Genomic DNA, 18,123 nt, shown 5'->3' with positions numbered 1-18,123 from the left:
GACTCTACAGAGAAAAATGTTTTAGGAGTACTCCTAAGATACGACAGCCCTGTGAAAATTCCCCTTCATGCAACGCCCTAAATGTTCTGAAAGATACGACTCCATCAATTTGCAATAGTTTCGCATCAACAATTAGCTCATCTTGTAGATTATATATATTCCAAATGGTATGCCATCTTAAAGCATCCCAGAACATGCTTCATTAAATATGTAGATCAACATAATGATTGCTTCTCATGGCAGTTTTTTAATAATGCGGGTGAACTATCACAAATCCAATGGCCTTTTTAATAATGAGTTTCTTGTCAGTAATCATGGTAGTATGCACGGAATAAACTAGAATTATAATTATTTGGATCTGATAAAATATTAAAACAAATGTACATTTTTGGTAATCAACGCATAATCAGTGAACAGAAAAAAACAAAAACAGACAACAGACAGACATCCAACAAAAAAATTGGAAAATGTTATTTAATTTCCTAAACGTTCGAAATTTATCTAAAAAAAATGTTTCTGATCTCTAACAGTTCAATTGAAAAGTACCCGATCTGACACATAGATGGCGCTACTATAATTAAATCCATATGTTTTTTAGTTAGCTCTAACCCTCAAAATGTATCATTAGTTTGTGAATTATAGCATTTTGAGCGAAGCAACTTTTGTTATTGTAAAAAAAAATGGATAAAAAGGAATTTCGCGTGTTGATAAAATATTGCTTTTTGAAGCGAAAAAATATAGTTGAAGCAAAAAACTTGGCTTGATGCCGAGTTTCCGGACACTGTCCCAGGAAAATCAACCATCAAGGATTGGTACGCTAAGTTTAGACGTGGTAAAATAAGCACCGAAGACGGTGGGCGCCCAAAAGAAGTTGTTACCGACGAAAGTATTTAAAAAATCCACAAAATGATTTTGAATGACTATAAATTGAAATGGAATGAAATAGCAGACACTCTAAAGATATTAACTTCACAATTAACAGACTTTGATAACACAGTATAATTGATTAACACCAAAGAGTATCAGGTCTCTCAAAACATAAGACTAATAAAACACTATTTATGCTTAAAAAATCTTTATTTCTTTTTAATATACTGTTTCATTCGACTGCATATCATTGGTCCTTATAAGTTCTCCTTAACAGTACGAAAAACGCTGCTAATCTGAAGAACAGGATCAAACCTACCATGACGTATATATCCAGGAAGAAGTCGTCCTAAAATACAAAACACGTTTTATTGGAAGTACATCAGATTCGATTGAAAACTGACTTCTTTGAAATTATACATTTCCAAAACAACGTGTCCATTTCTTGGACAGTTTCGGCTGTTCTGATCACACTGTATATCAGTCATGTTTTGCCATTGGTTAATGAGCAGGGCCTCATTGCCGTACTTAAACCAGGAGAAGTACGACAGCCATTCGAAATAGATCGGTATAGAACTGAAAAAAGTATCATATATAGTAATATAGAGTTATATCTAATATAGTTGCTCGCATTTATTATCATGGAAGCTCAAAGAACTTTCAGACAGCTTAAGAGTTTTTGGGAAAGATTCAAAAGAGAGAAAGATGGCTAGCACACGAAGCAACGAATGATGAAATCGTTACTGCAGTTAACACAAATTGTGAAGCATACACTGTTATAGCTCCATTGGGCTCTAAAAGCCGCACCAGACAAAGCAACTCGGCTTCAGGATGTTCAAGAGGTTCGAAAATGGATGAATGATTGCACCTCGGCCAAATCAACATCGTTCTTTTGGTACGGTATAGCCATGGAGTTTTTATCAAAATATATTATACAAATTGATCTCAATAAATTTATTTTTAAAGTATCATCATTTCACTCCGAAATCCAATCGACAGTCATCCAAGTGAACTGCACACGATGAACCCGCTCCAAAGCGTGGGAAAACGCAACCGTCGGCTGGCAAGGTTATGGTGTCTGTATTTTAGGATGCGCATGGAATAATTTTCACTGACTACCTCGAAAAAGGAAGGACCATTAACAGTGATTATTACATTAACGTTATTGGACCGTTTGAAGGACGAAAACGGCCGCATTTGAAGAAAAAGAAAGTACTGCTTCACCAAAATAATGCACCGTGTCAAAAATCCATGCATTGGGCTTCGAATTGCTTCTTCATCCACCGTATTTTCCATATCTGACCCCCAGCGACTATTTCCTGTTCTGAGATCTCAAAAGAATGCTTGCTGGGAAGGAATTTTCGTCGAATGAAGGGCTGATCGCCGAAACTGAGGCCTTTTTTCAACTATCGTACTACAAAAATGGTATCGAAAAGTTGGAGGGTCGCTATAATCAATGCATCACTCTTGAAGGGAATTATGTTGAGTAAAAAAAAATTGTCAAAATAATGTGTTTTACTATGGTAGGCCGGGGACTTTTCAATTGACCTGTTGTTGATGAAAATCATCAAGTGATAATTCACGATCTTGTTGACATCATTTAAATTATTCCCAAGGCTTATTTTTTTATCATAGTAGTATAAGTTCTTTTCTACCCCACTGTTTCAAGAAAATCGTTCAAAATAACGATAGAATTTGTTTATGACTTTTGCTATTTATTATTACAATTCTTCCTCTTTTAACGCAACAGTGGTTTTCCTATTTTCTAGAATACTCGAATAGCCCTTTAACGTTATCTTCAATGTCTTCTTCATCTTAGAAAGGTCTTCATTGCTATACGTATACTCTAATACGTCTACAGTTTAAAAAAAGTGCAACAATTTCAGGAGATGGTCTTTGGAACACTATTTGTACAGATATGAACTTACTCGATGTTTAAGAAGAATCCTCCAAATAGCAAGAAGGGCATTATTAAAGGTGGTCCGATTGACAGGGCCATCGAAACACTTGAAGACAGGCATGATATCAAATAACCTAGAAAAATAAATCAGCTACATGTTATTATTTAATTAACTTTTCCTTATTGGTTAAATAAAGTTAAATAAACTTGGAGAAAATGAGTAATTTACCAAAACTTGTTGCTGCATTGGCTACCAGAACAACGATGCCGCAAGCCACAAAGAATCTGGGCATTTCGCTATTCAGGCCGATGAGAAAATAACATATCGATATAAAAACTAGGGGAAGGAAAACGAAAAACGGTATTTCCGCTATCGTTTTTCCAAGAAAATATACGTCGGTCCTGTACATGCCATTTTTGTGCTCACGCAAGAACAGAGGTAATTCAGCCGAAAACACCTGAAAACACACAAGAAATTACGTAACAGTAATACAGGAAAATTCTGCAGGTTTAAAATAATCGTATTATTAAAACTCTTTGTTTTATCACAAACAAATCTCAGGTAATAAGTACAATTTTCACTGGAAGAAAATTCAGAAACTCTATCAAGCAGTAGACGATATAATGAATGAGATCTGCAGGTGAATTATGCATAAAAATATCAAAAATTAATACAACGATACATGATTGTTATCAAAAATAGTTATACTTTTGAAATAAAATGCAAATGGACTATTTATTTTCGAAATATTTTAAAGTCTCCTTTTACCAACTATGGCTTTATCTGGACTGGGCCCAAAGTTTAACGTGGGCTCCGAACCACGGTCCTCAGCATTAAGCCTACCGATTGGCGAGTGACCAACTTTAGAAATCATCCCAGAAGACATCCGGTCTTACCCAGCCTGGTTACTGGCGTGACTGGGATCATTTTCCTTGTCGGATTTTATATTCTTGTCTATAACAATCACATTATCTGCAGTTAACAATTTGACTAGTTAATTATATAGAAAATATCTTGAATGAATGTGTTAAGATCATCGTAAGCTCATTGAAATGAATGATTCGATTCAAATACTCTGAAAAAATCCAAAAATATATGCTCAATGTAATGATATTATAAGGATAATCGGGATGATGAATGATTTATTTCCTAGAAGATGGACGAAAACATACTTGTACATCTAAAAAATTACGATTAACACACCTCAATAAGTCTCAAATCAATTTTTTTTTAATTTTAAACTAAACAATCAATTTTCTGGATCGTCTTTAACCATATGTTAATTCAAAGGCTAACATTTACATCATCAAAAATCAGTCATCATCAAGATTCAGTGCCTACAACTCTTTTTCATCGTTCTGGCAGCATTTCCTTACTGTGTCGAAAGAACGATGTTGATTTTGCACTTCTTCAACACTTGGATGTACCATACTGCATCCATCTGAACAACTGATAATCACAAGGCGCTATGTCTGGTGAGTATACAGTGTATCCTTGAGCATTCTTGGAACGTGTGGCTGAACGTTACCATACAAGAACATGGTTTTGTTCTCTGTTGCTATTGCAGCTGTTTTTGCAGTATTCAGTTGACGTCGGTAGACATCTGCAGTAACAATTTAAGTCAGTTTTAGCAACTCGTAGCTGCAGGACTTTATGACCATTAATATTCCGTTTTGTTGTCAATATCTATGGCATTCCTGGACCAACCTACGAGTTTTTGCGCTTAGGACAACAGGAAATCTTTATTATATGCTGGAAGTAGCATCCAATAAATTAATGCCTCAACTATTTTCAAAAAGTTGATTCATCTTGTAAGAAAGTTGCTGAGAGTTTGTGGTGGGTTTTTCTCCAATAGGTCTTGCAAAAATACATACAAAAACCTAATAATAAAAGTTGCTTCACTAAAACTGCTCCAACTTATAAGCTAATAGTTCAAATGACATGAAAGTTTCGCTGAACAGTGGTGACATCTATTGTCTAAATGGAGAGTTACTGAATGATGTATTTCATTGAGTAATTCAATTATTAAAAACATTTTAATGTACATTATTTCTATAGAAGCCTTTGATAAAGAAAAAGGGAAGAATTAGGTGATCGATACTTACGTTTATTACGGCAAAGACGTTCTGGAATGTCAAGTTGGTGAGAAAAATAAACAGGACGCCATTGATGTTCATAACGCCGTCCTGGTTTACGATCTGACCGTAGTAAATAGATCCGAGTATTAAAGATACCAACTGGAACAGAAACGACTTGATGAACCATCTTGGTCGGGAAACAATTGTTTTATGACGCTGTGACATTGTAAATGACATTATTACGAAATAGTTGATGATCTGCGTTTATACGATTGTACGGGGACCGACAGTTCGATTTAGGAACGTTAATGTTTATTTAAAAATGGATATGTGGCACCATTTCTTTAAAAAAAAACACGAAAATCTTATTGCAATTTTGCACACATATATTTTGCATCAAAATAGTTTGTTTTTCTAATACATTATTACTAGTCGTTGTCGACTAACTTAGGGGTGTCGGGCATAGAGAAAAATATCGATATTTCGATATATTGTTGGTTAATATATGGATAAATGGTTTTTTATAATGTTTAAAAAATATATTTAATTTTTTTGAAAATATATTTTATTTTTATCTTTTTAATATTAGATATTTACTCAATAAATTACGCAGTTAATTTATTAAGTATTACAATGGATAGCCCAAGTAAAAGTACCGCCCGTAAGAGGAAAAATAGCAATAAAGAAACAATGATTGAAAATAAGGAACGTTTCAGTCCCTGGGTTCCGCTACCTAGTCTAGATGATTTGACAAATGTTCCAATCAAACTGGAACAAAAAAGTTGCTGCCTTGTTGGGAATCGAACCCGCGACCTCCGTGTGTACGCTTAACAGTCTAACCACTACACCATAGAAACAGTTGCCTAGTACGTTTCTACGACTTATATGATATGGTTAGTGATTGAAAAGCAAACTGAATGTATTTACACTGAACTACTTCCGATTATTCGTCACATCAGTTCAGCCATAACATTATACACAAATATCTGATTATTTTAGATTAAAAAAAAATTTTAAAACATTGGACGTGCCTTTGAAATTTTAGGTTTTCCCTCGATTTAACCCCCTTCCCACCAACAGATCCTGACTTGGGTCCAGTGGGGCGAACATACATTTACAAAAAATATAAACTGCCGAACATGAACCTCCTCCCTTTTTGAAGTCGGTTAAAAAATGCATTTAACATTGATTTTGCGTTTTTACAAGCTGCATTTAGCGGCATATTCGAGCTTTTTATTGGAAAGACTGATGAACGTTAATGATTGACTGATGACTGGTGGTTAAAAGGACAACTGATCGATAAAACGAAAAAAAAAACACATAAAGATCGTCGAAGTTCGCAGAAAAGAAAACACCTAAATAAATTATCAATCTCGTCTTAAAAATTAAAATAAATGAATTTCTCTAAATCCACCAAACTTTTTTCATTAATAAATACATAATTTTCGCCATTGTTGTATATTATTACCCCTCCCTACTAGAAAAAATAGACAATAACGCCGGAAGGCAAGTAGCTATAGCTCGTTTCCTGTAAACGATCGTTTATCAATACCACTTACTATTGTCTGTAATAAGCGTACTCGAACGAGGAGTGGCTCCTTCAGGATGCTCAACCACGATCTCCATAAGACGGCCCTGAACTGAGCGCACCAAGACGCTTTGTAAGGACTTTTGCGGCCGTTAGAGGTCCCGTTCAGCCACAACTCGGTCTCGGTATTCTTAAGAAAGTCTCCGACCTAAAACAATTAAATTACGTCGAGAAACTTACTTTTTATTACCTTTTTATTTGTAGGATATGGAATGAGTCTTTTTATTAATATATAATAGTTATTTTCTATACATTGTTATATATATATATATATATATATATATATATATATATATATATATATATATATATATATATATATATATATATATATCCTCCAAGAAAAAGGTCAGTGATTCTATGAACCTACTCGGTTTTCTTCTTTTCCCATTCCGTTACTTCAAGTGAAGAAAATATTTCATTCTTTGGAACATTCCGAAATTTTCTGAGTCCGATGAAAATCATTATATGAGAATATTTGTTTAATACGTGGTAGAAATAGCATCGTAGTTCCATCTGATTTAGGTATATTATTAAAATATCGTCTGTTCAACGTTATTCTGTGTATATGGCATTTAAATTTGTGACATCGAAACGTCGCAATGTTGCCGCATCAACTCTGAGTTTTAGTTCAGTTTGGCTGTGACATACAACAAAATTCTAATCTATATAAAATAATTGAACAAAAATGTTATCAAATATAATTTGTTTTAACGTTATAGCATATCTGAAAACTGCAGTTAATTATACAGTCACAATAGTTTATAGGTTAGAGTTATAACCTCTCATCACTATTGCTTTCAAGAATTTTGCATACGTCTGACAACCGGACGACTTTCACAGGCTCGTTCATTTACGTGTTCGAACTAATGAGACGGCATTGTGTCTCTTTTTAACTAGAATAAAATGAAAAAGAAAATATTGTCTGATTCTGAAACGAATTTACAAATTGCGACAGGCAATAGATTACACATCTTGATGACGTATGTACAGAAAAACTTTGAATAGACTATAGAACTGATAGAGGATAGATCTCAAGATGCTACCTCAAAATTTCCATCCTGTTGTTTTTTCTGAAGAATTGGCTGTATGATATAAGATATTAATACACCCACATACAACTTTTGGGGCATTTTTAATAGTTTATATATCAAGCAGTCGTTCCAAACTTCTGTCATCAGGAGCGGCTTATCGAACGTGGTGTATAGTTCGGACGATGGCTGATTGATCATACAAATTACGGATAGAGAATAGATTCAAGATGCTGCCTCAAAATTTCCATCCTATTGTTTTTCCGAAGAGTTGGCTGTATGATATAAGATATTAATATACCCACATACAACTGTTGGGGCATTTTTTAATAGTTTATATATCAGGCAGTCGTTCCAAACTTTGTTAAGATCTTGTGCTACGTCTATGAACACTTGATAACATATTTGTGTCTCCTCCAAGAAAAAGTTCACTGATTCTATGAACCTCCTCGGTTGTCGGTTATTTTTTTCTGAATCCAAACTGGTAGTTTGATATTAGGTTATTTAGGATATTTCCTTAACACATTTAGAACTACAGAAATTTTGAGAAAAAGTAAGAGATTGGCCTCATGCATAACATCCACAAAACCACCACATGTAAATTTTCCCATATCATCATAAACATTTCAACTCATGAATAAGAAACTATCATACGTGTTATGTTATTGACCTCCAAAATCAAGGACTTACCTTAGTACTAGACTCCAATGTTACCTCCATACCTGTCAAAGATCGCTCGTACTTGTCGCAGATCATATTCACTGCGTGCCTACAGGACTCTTCATTATCCGGAACTATTGCCAATAGCTGAATAAAATAATCGGCAGGATTATAATTCTTGGGACATGGGGCATCTAATCTAAGGATGATAATCAGTACAATACTGTGGTTTTATGCAGAATATTTAAGCTTACTCCCTGAAAAATATGTCCGCTTCTTCTGGGGTTCCCAGAAAGGCGATCCGTCCTTCTGCCATCAGGAGCAGCTTATCGAACATGGCGTATAGTTCGGACGATGGCTGATGGATCGTACAGATTACGGTCTTACCAGTGTGGGCCATTTGCTTCAAGATTTGTACGACGTTGAGTGCCATAAAGGAATCTAAACCTACAGGAAAAGTTGAAATATTGTTATTCTATAGATGGTTTAAATACCTGATGTTGGTTCGTCGCAGAACATGAGCGATGGGTTGGTAAGCATCTCTGAAGCGAACGATAGTCTCTTCTGCTCGCCACCTGACAGGCCTTTCAGTCTTCCTGGCACTCCTATACAGGTATTCTCGCATTTATTCAGTGACATCTACTAAGAGAAACTTCTGAAAATGTTCCATCGACTCCTCTGAATATAAACAAATTACCTCTGATATCACTTCTTCGACTCTGGCTATTCGTTGGTCGTACTTGAGATGTCTGTCCATTCTAACAAGGGCCTATTAGGACAATATGGTGGATATGTTAACATATGATTGTGTTGGTTAAGGAAATGGTATTGCCATAAATTTATATCTAACAGTGGGAGATGTGGGACAAAAGTCAGCTCAGTATCGCTTCAACCATTGTGTTGTGTAGACGTTCAAATTTTATTATAGATATACGCCACAAGAACGAGCAGAAATAGTGACAATATTTATTGAAAATAATCGTTCCATTATTACCACTCAGCGGAAATGGCGTCAAAAATATCTTAATCGTCTAGTGCCTCACAAAACCACAATTTATCGTCTACATGCGAATTTTTAACAGAAGAGGAAGGACTAGAAGACATTTGGCTTCAGCAATATGGGGCCATAGCACACATAGCTCGTTCAACAATTAAATTATTGAATGACGTTTTTCCACGAAGACTAATTTCGCGAAGTGGCGATTTAGCATGGCCAGCCGGATCTCCGGATTTAACAGCACCAGACTTTTTATTATGGGGTTTTAAAAATCAAAAGTTTATGTGAATAAGCCCCCAACGATTAAACATCTTAAAGACAATATTCGTCACGAAATTGAAGAAATTCAGCCTCAGACCTTAAAAAGGATTGAAAGTTGCATAGCGTATCGCGGTATCACCACTTAGCCGACATAATTTTTCTGCCATAACAAAATAAAAAAAATGTAAACACCAAATAAACTTTTTATGAAAACCAAACTTACTAATCTTTTCTTTGAACAAAGTCAAAACAAAAGGCAATCAGAACGTTAGCGGGACTTTTGCCCCACGTTGTACATTAAATAAAGGTGTGAAATGATCATCACTGATATTTTAACGGCCAAGATAACCTGACTATTTATTTAGTATGTACATGTATTTGTATGATATTTATCGAGAAACATTATAAAATTATAAAATACAAAAACTGGTCCAATATATGTTAATCGACATATTTTCTGAATAGAAAGAACGATGTTGCTTTACCATTGATCCATTTGCACACTTCTTAAGCCCTTTCAAACTATGTGGCATCCAAGTTATGCTGCTATAACGATCTAAATAAGTCGTAATGAGAAAGTGCAAGAGAATGACTGCATGTGCTACTCCCTATTATTATTATTGTTATTATACGTCATTCAATTTGTTCAACTGACATCCGCAGTAAAAATCTCATTCGATATTGGCAGTTCGTAATAGACTACATCCTGCTGGTATTACCACATGCAGAGCAAGGCTTTATGGTCATGAATATTCCGCTTCAACGAACTCTCGTCAACTAACCCATGAGTTATTGTGCTTGGAATTGTAATAGATCAACTTTTTATCGCCAGATCACATTATGCCACAGAAAACTTTTTGAACTGTTTGAAATCTTGCGAATTTATTAACTTCGAACCCTTTTGGTCCTCCATCGGAAACGAATTCATCACTTTTAAATCGTAGAAACCAAAATCCATGACTCCTGGACTCATCCATGCCTTATTGTGCTTCGAATTGTTACTGTAGACCCCCATTTCATTACATTATGCCACAGAAAATTAATCTTTGTATGTTCGAGAAGTAATTGGTGATATTTCGGTGACAAGTTCAGTATTTTGTTTGGTAACCATTTCCTTTTGGACGGAAACAGTTGATCTGTTTGTGATCTGGCAATTCATTATCTTCGAAACTTTTTGGTTCTCAGTTGGAAACAAAATCATCACTCTTAAATCGTTAACCAAAATCCATAAGTTTATTTCGAATACCTTTCTGATCTTATATTGAAAATACTGTGAAAAGGAATTTTACTAAAATATCATTTTGTCGGCTTGGTTGGCGCAGTGGTAAAAGCGACAGGACGGTCCACCTACACTTGCGATAGTCGCGGGTTCGAATCCTGCTAGGGCTTGGTCGTAAATTTATGTTTGTGAGTGGCAAGAGTGCCAAATCCGACAAGGAAAATGATCCCAGTCACGCCAGTAACCAGGCTGGGTAAGACCGGATGTCCTCTGGGATGATTTCTGAGTTGATCACTCGAGGGTCGGTAGGCTTAGTGCCGAGGACCGTGGTTCGGAGCCCACGTTAAACTGTAGGTCCAGTCCAGATAAAGCCACAGTTGGTAAAAGGAGACTTTAAAATATATACGAATATATAAAAAAGAAGTTTTACTAAAATATCATTTTTAAATTATACTCTTTATTCTGTTACGAGAGAAACATAATTAACTTCGATCACTAGTATTCATTAATTGTCTAAATTAAAAAAAAAACGCAATACTATTGCCTCAGGATGGTAATCCAAATTCGAGACAAAATCGATATTTACTTGAAAGGTCAGGTGTTCCCGGACGGTAAGGGTACCGATGAACATGTCGGCTTGCTGGACGTAGGCCGAGATGCTGGTGAGCGCCGTCGAGTGTACCGGGTTGCCGTTGACGCAGCGTGTGCCCGTCACGCTGATGTTCTTCGACGATCGAAAGGTCAACGCGTTGAGGAGGGTGGTTTTGCCCGCTCCGCTTGAGCCTAAAATTGCCAGCAGTTCGCCTGGACGAGCCACGCCGTTCACTGGAAAATAAGAAAATGTTCGACCGAGACGGGCGGGAGAACGTCAACGATTTACCGTCTTCATTAACGGCGTTAATTAGGTTTGTTTCCTAATTACAACTTCCTACAAAACAATCGAACTGAGCCAGATGTACGGGTTTCACCGCGAACACGCATATTTAACTTGCGGTTTTCGTTAAAAATCTCGCCGTACAAATATGATTTCGTTTTATTTTAAGTAGGCCTGGATCATAGAGGATTATATAGAGAATTAACTTAGAGAATAGGCACTGAGACCACTTTATCGAGGCTTTTAATTGGTTTGTTTCAATTATCTCGACAAAGGCATTTGATTGGCTCATTTCTATAACGCGATTGTTTGTTTCAGTTTGTTTAGGACGTTATTTTTGTAGGATAAGGCACACGTAAATCACGTAATCCGTATGAAATACTCAACCAATGCCTTTCTAACAAGATATTTTATTTACAGATGCCTTTAATGGTACTTTAAACTAACCAATGAAATGCAGTAAAATGACTTTCTCAGCGCCTTCTCTGCTAAAACCACACAAAACAATTATTAAATTATATGTATTTAGTTAACACTCTACATACTACTCTATGGCCTTGATTTTTATTTGTTTTGCCAACTATCTCGTTTCTACGCAATGTTGCCAATACCAATTTATCAAATTCCCCAAATTGGGGACAAAAGTTTGCTGATTCAAAGCCAATGTTATAATTCTTTCACTATAGAAATACTTAAAGGAGAACGACATGTTCACCAAACATTGCACCTTTTGTTGCACCATTTGTGTGTGGTTGTGTTTAAGAAATTTTAAAACTATTGGCTAATAAATGAATTCCATCCAAATAAGCAAAAATGACAGAAAGAAAAATCTGATATTTAGCTAAAGCTTTAGATGGAGTAAATTTTAAATAAATGTATATTTCATAGTATGAACAAAAAAGACCCATTTACCCAAAAAAAACGAAATCATATTTGTACACCTTATTATATTTATCTTAAAATAATATAGTTAATTCAAAAACAATTATCAATCAATGAATATTTGAAAATGTAAAAAATTGTGTATTTTAAAATAGCAGATCAGTGGGCCAGTTAGTTAACTTAAACGTCACGTCAGTACATAACCTCACTTCTAAAAAAATATGTTTAAAAAATGGCTCCATTATAAAAAAAAACGAAAAGCAGTACCTAACCTTAGATACAGAAAATACATTTGCAATAAATTTGTTTTTGTTATGAAAAAATGTTTTTAGAAGAAAAATGAAATTTAATTTTGATTATCATTGGTTGTTCATATTTAAAAAGACCGCAGATGCAAAAAAACATTTATAACACAACTGAGAAGACGAGTGCTTCAAACTAATCTATAACCCTTATTAATAAAAAAACGTATGTTGTTTCATTTTTTAAGCAAGTGTCATTCAAAACTTTTATTACATATAAAAGGTAATTTACTATTTTTATTTCTAAAGGAAATAGTATATTTTAAAATATCAGAATAGCAAGTTAATTATGTGACTTAAACATCAGTACATAATCTCACTCAAAAAATAAATCGGACATATAATAAACCAAACCAAAAAAATAAAAAACTTTTATAATACTATTAAGAAGAGAAAAGTTTTGAACTAGTTTATAACCCCTATCAGAAAAAAAAACAGTTTATTAAGTTTTGCGGATGTAACAATCATACCAATCTTATATAAAATATGAAAGGCAATTTACCGTTTTTCACTAGATGTTTTTTCTGTAAATTTTCGTACTCGCCATTTGAACAACAACATAAACAAAAATTCCGACTCTCTGCTGTAGCGGTATCCGCAAAAACATTAATGGAATTCCACGAGTAAGTGATCCTTTCCTCCACTGGGATCGGTCTCAGTGGAATGCCGAACTGGCTCGATGTTACGGTACCGTAGAATGGTACCCTGAAGGAACCGGAACTCTCCGATGAAGAATTATCATTCTACAAAAAGGTGAGGCCATTATGGTTCAATTTAACTAACAATCCTATTTTAAATTAACACTATTTTCCTGGTATTTAACTAATTCAATAAACATTAATAATAACATTAATAATAAAAAAAACAATACAAATATACTTACACCAGGGTCGACGTCACCGTAACCATTACTTGAAAACAAGGGTATTTTCTCCTCGTTATTCATTTTTCTTGATTATAAAACTAACTAAATTAACATGAAATAACAAAATCGCTAACGGTGTTCTGGGATTACGGCCTCACTACTGTTTGCATCAACAAGCTTCGGTAAATATTTATTTCCGAATAGAGATATTATTTTTATCTCTGTCGTCGAAATTATGTATGTTAATAATTGAGTTACAGACAGTTGCATTCGTTCTGTTCGGGCAATGGGATTAAAAGAAATATCGGGTATATTAAAACAGTCAAGTAAGGTGATACTTATCCTCCAACAGACACAGAATGTATCGATCATATTCGGAATCAATATCTTATTACACATACCGAGTGAATTTCATTAAATTATTTTAATTTATGTATATTTATTTTTAAGACAATACCTGGTAATTATATTAAACTGTCACCTTATTTAGTTAATTGACTTGAAAAGATTAAAACAATCTTTATTTTTATAATGATTTCTGATATGCCAATTTTTTGCAACAGGTTTTTGAGTAATTTATTTCATTTAACATGTATATACTAATAACAACGCCATCTTGCTTAGCATTTTGTATTTCAATAATATTTAAAAAAACTAATAAATTGTGGCCATGGAAAGATAAAATTTTAATTTAGTTTAAGAAGTCTGACACAATTTGTGACTGTCAATAGTAGAGAAATATTACTTTTACTTACACTACTTTTAATTTTTTAAAACTGTTCCAGTAGGTGGGGAATATATTGTTATTATATTTTATGATAAATAATTAATAATGTATGAATTAATCTATATCATTTAATAAAGAAAGATACGGCAATTTACTGCTGTCTCATAACAACAACAAAAAACAAACAAAAGACTAAAAAATATAAAACTGTAATTTTGTACAGAGAAATTTCTAATGTCAATGCTCTTTTATCAATATCAAGTAACACAACAAACCATTTATCAAAATCTTTATTATAAAATTTATAAAGAAAACCTTATTCTTTATGTTTTTTCTTCTTTTTCTTCTTAACCACCCCTTCGCATAAATTTTCAATAACAATGACATTTTCATTGTCTTCCTGTTCCGATATTTTCCTTTTTTTCTTCTTCTTTTTCTTTTCGCTGATTTCGGTTAAGTCAATTTGAACGAAACTCGTTTGCCCTGTAGATTCTTCCTGCTCTGATGTTTTCCTTTTCTTCTTCTTTTTCTTTTCACTGGTTTCGGTTAAGTCACTTTGGACGAAAGTCGTTTGTCCTGTGGGTTCTCCCTGCTCCGATGTTTTCCTTTTTTTCTTCTTTTTCTTTTCACTGATTTCGGTTAAGTTACTTTGAACAATTTCCAAGTCAGCAACCGCTTCTTCTTCCCGTTTCTTGTGTTTCTTTTTCTTTTCTTTCACTTCAGTTCCCGTTTGTTCCATAGTTGACTCTTCAGTTTCTGCGGTTTTATTCTTATCATCCGTTATGTTTTCAGATATTTCCTCCAAACTGACGTTAGGTTTACTTTCAAAATTTGTTTCTTGATTTTTGGATTGTTTATTCCTCTTTGTCCTTTGATGTTCATTATTCTCATTTCCCACATCACCCAGTTCTCCCATCATACGCATCGATTCCCTTTTCTTCATCCTTTCCTCCTTTCTATTTTGATTCTTCATATATTTCGAGACGCGTCCGTTATAGAACTGATTGTTTTCGCCGTCTTCCAGGCGCTCGAAGACAGCAACAAAGAAACCATTAGTGAGATCTTCCTGTGGCCTCGCGTATAAACAGTATTTGCCGATATCACCGAATGATGACGAGCCGAAGTTCTTCCACATGTTTTTGACGAAATTTCCGGCAGGTACCAGCTTGAAATCATTGTTCGTCTCCAAAACTTGGCGTACGACATCTTCGTTTTCCTCGGCGTAAAGAGAACAAGTCGAGTACACGATCCTCTTTGCTTGAGGATATCTGGTGAGCGCACTTCGCAAGATCTTGATTTGAAATCCGCTCAGTTTCCGTAGCCTAGCGTCGAGCTGGTCGGCCGCAATCACCACTCTATCAACCATTCCTGAAAACAGAAAACGAATAAAGTCAATGTGAAATACTGACTGCCTGGAAAACTTGAAAATAACGAAAAGGGACTAATGTTGATTTGGCAAAGGCGACAATAAAAGAAACTAATGTCAATATGGCGAATGCGTTAAAATATAAAATGTTGATTTGGTGAATGCGCTTTTTTTATTTTTCTGAAAATGCCATGCAACATAAATTTACCTGATCCAGAACAGCTTGGATCGACCAAAATATATTCAACTCCCGGAAAATCAGAGTTGCCACACTCCAGCACGTCTTTATTTATAGTTTTAACACACTTGGCCCCTAAAAGAAAATTAAAGTTTAATGTTGAAACTGGATCTTATGGAAAAATTACCTGCAGTCTCAATCATCTTTGTCAACACCTCGTATCTTTTGGAATCCCGTTCGACAGCATACACGGTGCCCTCATCATTCAACGCTGCCGCTAATTGTGTAGTCTTCATGCCTGGAGCTGCACACATATCCAAGACAACGCTACCAGGCGGTGGAGAAAGAATATGTACAGGAAGACAGCTAGCCTGAAGTGATACCAAAAATAACGAGGTTCAACTTATAATCGAGTGATTTAGTACCTTATCCTGAAGGACAATAGAACCCTTTTTGTATCCAGGGTGATTAAAAAAAGATGTACCAGCTGGAAAAATCAACAGTTCTGGCAAGTGTAGGTCCTTAAGAAAATAATCACCTTCCAACCAAGATAGTTGCTCAATAAATTTCATATAATCATCGGGTTGATCAACAGGTTGTAATACCCAACCTTCATCTTCAAATAATTCTACAGCTTCATTGACAGTATTTGTTAGAGTATTTACTCTAACATAGCGTGGTTTCTTACATACTCCCCCTATAAATAAGATAATGTATTGATTATTAACAGTATTAACAAACACAGATTTTATATAGTAAACTTTTATTAGAATAATTTAATATAAATCACGTAACACTACAATATATTATGTCTACAAAATGGAATGAAATGTTATACAATAATTTCTTCAAGCATCTCAATCTGTCTTTAAATTTAAACTTGATTTTGAATAATCAACATTTAAATCATCCTTTAATGGGTTGCCCTCGGCATCATATTCCTGTTCATGATATGCTATATATACATATAAACCAATAATGATATTCACACTAATCACTGTAGCCACAACTGACCAAACCATATTTTCATAGCCATTAATATGGAAATAAGCACTGAGTGCATATTTAGTTCCAAAATACACAGCAAATGGTATGGAGAACATTAAGAAACTAAAGAAAAGCAACAGGGCAAAAGCCCTAGCCGCTTGTTTGGAATGAACAGGTAACACTGGTACAATTTCTGCAACATCACTGGAATTGTTCCCTTCATTTAAAACATCTCTTCTTTGGATTAAAACTGGTTCTGAGCTCTCCATTATTATATTTCTGAAAAAAGAATAAAATATGTAATATTTTACCTTCAGTATCTTCAGAAGTATCGCTGAGGTGGGCTTTAAAAGCTTGCTCATAAGCTAAGATTGTTTGAATGGGTTTGGCCTGACTATCTGGTAGCTTTTTCTTGCCCCATACTAACTCAGAAATAAATATTTTAGCTAGCCATGGATCTAAACGAGGCTCTTTTTCAAATAATTGTGTTCTTTTCAATATTAGTTCAATTTGTTCGGCCTTTTGAAATGTAGTAACAATTAGTGCATAGAGAGCACTGGTATTCTGAAAAAAAGTCCTCACTAATCACTTCTCAGTAACTTTGAAACTGTGAGATTTAAAGAAAAATTACTCACAAAATGTTTTTTTTCGTAAACTAATTGTTTAATACTGCCTACACCTCGAGCGACCTCCTGACATATCTTTGCGGCACATTTATATAACTTAGGAACTTTCACCGAATGATTAAAAGTTCCCATTTTCTTTTAGAGCATAATTTTATATTAAAAACTAACCAAAATAATCCTATCCAACCTATATATTAGAAATCACGTGCTCATGCGCGTATGTACTTAAACGTCTAGCTTCACGTTTATTGTTCTTTATTGACATCACCACTAGGGGTGTATGCCACCAAAAAGTATCGATATTTCGATATATCGATATTTTTTAAAAAAAGACCTAAAAAAATTGCTATTTTTTTCTGCAATAAGTATAAAAAATATCGATATTTTTATTTTTTATTTTCAAAAATTTACCAAACATTTAAATTCAAGTACCAATTTTAAGGGTTTATTACAAATTATATTTAATTTATTAAAAAAAAATATCGGCTAAAAAAATATCGATATTACGGCTAAAAATATCGATATTTTTTTGACCGATATATCGATGTTTCCTCCGGTGGTCAACACCCCATTCCCAGTTCACTAATTTTCCACTGGTTAAAATTTTATTTCAGAAATACAATCTTTCTTATGGTTTCTTGCAAATTATTAAAAATGAAGAAATATTTATTATAGTCCTTTAAAATGTAAAAATTCCGAATAGTTTTCCTCTGG

General features: G+C 34.3%; 2 protein-coding genes across 2 annotated transcripts; both read right to left on the bottom strand.

Annotated features, from left to right (window-relative positions):
- Nucleotides 1-1,058: 1,058 nt before the first annotated feature.
- w (eye pigment precursor family transporter white) lies at nt 1,059-17,571 on the bottom strand. The gene is made up of 18 exons (XM_076410597.1): nt 17,419-17,571; nt 17,095-17,347; nt 16,222-16,493; nt 15,984-16,167; nt 15,827-15,931; nt 14,572-15,620; nt 13,163-13,403; nt 11,189-11,427; nt 8,823-8,894; nt 8,620-8,764; nt 8,380-8,572; nt 8,156-8,324; nt 6,406-6,582; nt 4,874-5,005; nt 2,997-3,225; nt 2,796-2,901; nt 1,272-1,443; nt 1,059-1,216 (listed from the first exon to the last, which is right to left on the bottom strand). The coding sequence occupies exons 1-18, from the start codon at nt 17,539-17,541 to the stop codon at nt 1,115-1,117; spliced, it is 3,963 nt and encodes a 1,320-aa protein (XP_076266712.1). The 5' UTR covers nt 17,542-17,571; the 3' UTR covers nt 1,059-1,114.
- Nucleotides 16,543-17,672, bottom strand: LOC143199451 (uncharacterized). Its single transcript, XM_076409279.1, has 2 exons — nt 17,578-17,672; nt 16,543-17,062 (listed from the first exon to the last, which is right to left on the bottom strand). The coding sequence occupies exon 2, from the start codon at nt 17,050-17,052 to the stop codon at nt 16,654-16,656; it is 399 nt and encodes a 132-aa protein (XP_076265394.1). The 5' UTR covers nt 17,053-17,062; nt 17,578-17,672; the 3' UTR covers nt 16,543-16,653.
- Nucleotides 17,673-18,123: the final 451 nt, after the last annotated feature.

Source organism: Rhynchophorus ferrugineus, unplaced genomic scaffold (assembly GCF_030347505.1).
Source record: "Rhynchophorus ferrugineus isolate W39M unplaced genomic scaffold, kcgeb_rfMv2 rfM7, whole genome shotgun sequence".
NCBI classification, from domain to species: domain Eukaryota; kingdom Metazoa; phylum Arthropoda; class Insecta; order Coleoptera; family Curculionidae; genus Rhynchophorus; species Rhynchophorus ferrugineus.
Note: the sequence above shows the minus strand (reverse complement) of the source record. Positions and strands in the feature narration are given on the sequence as shown.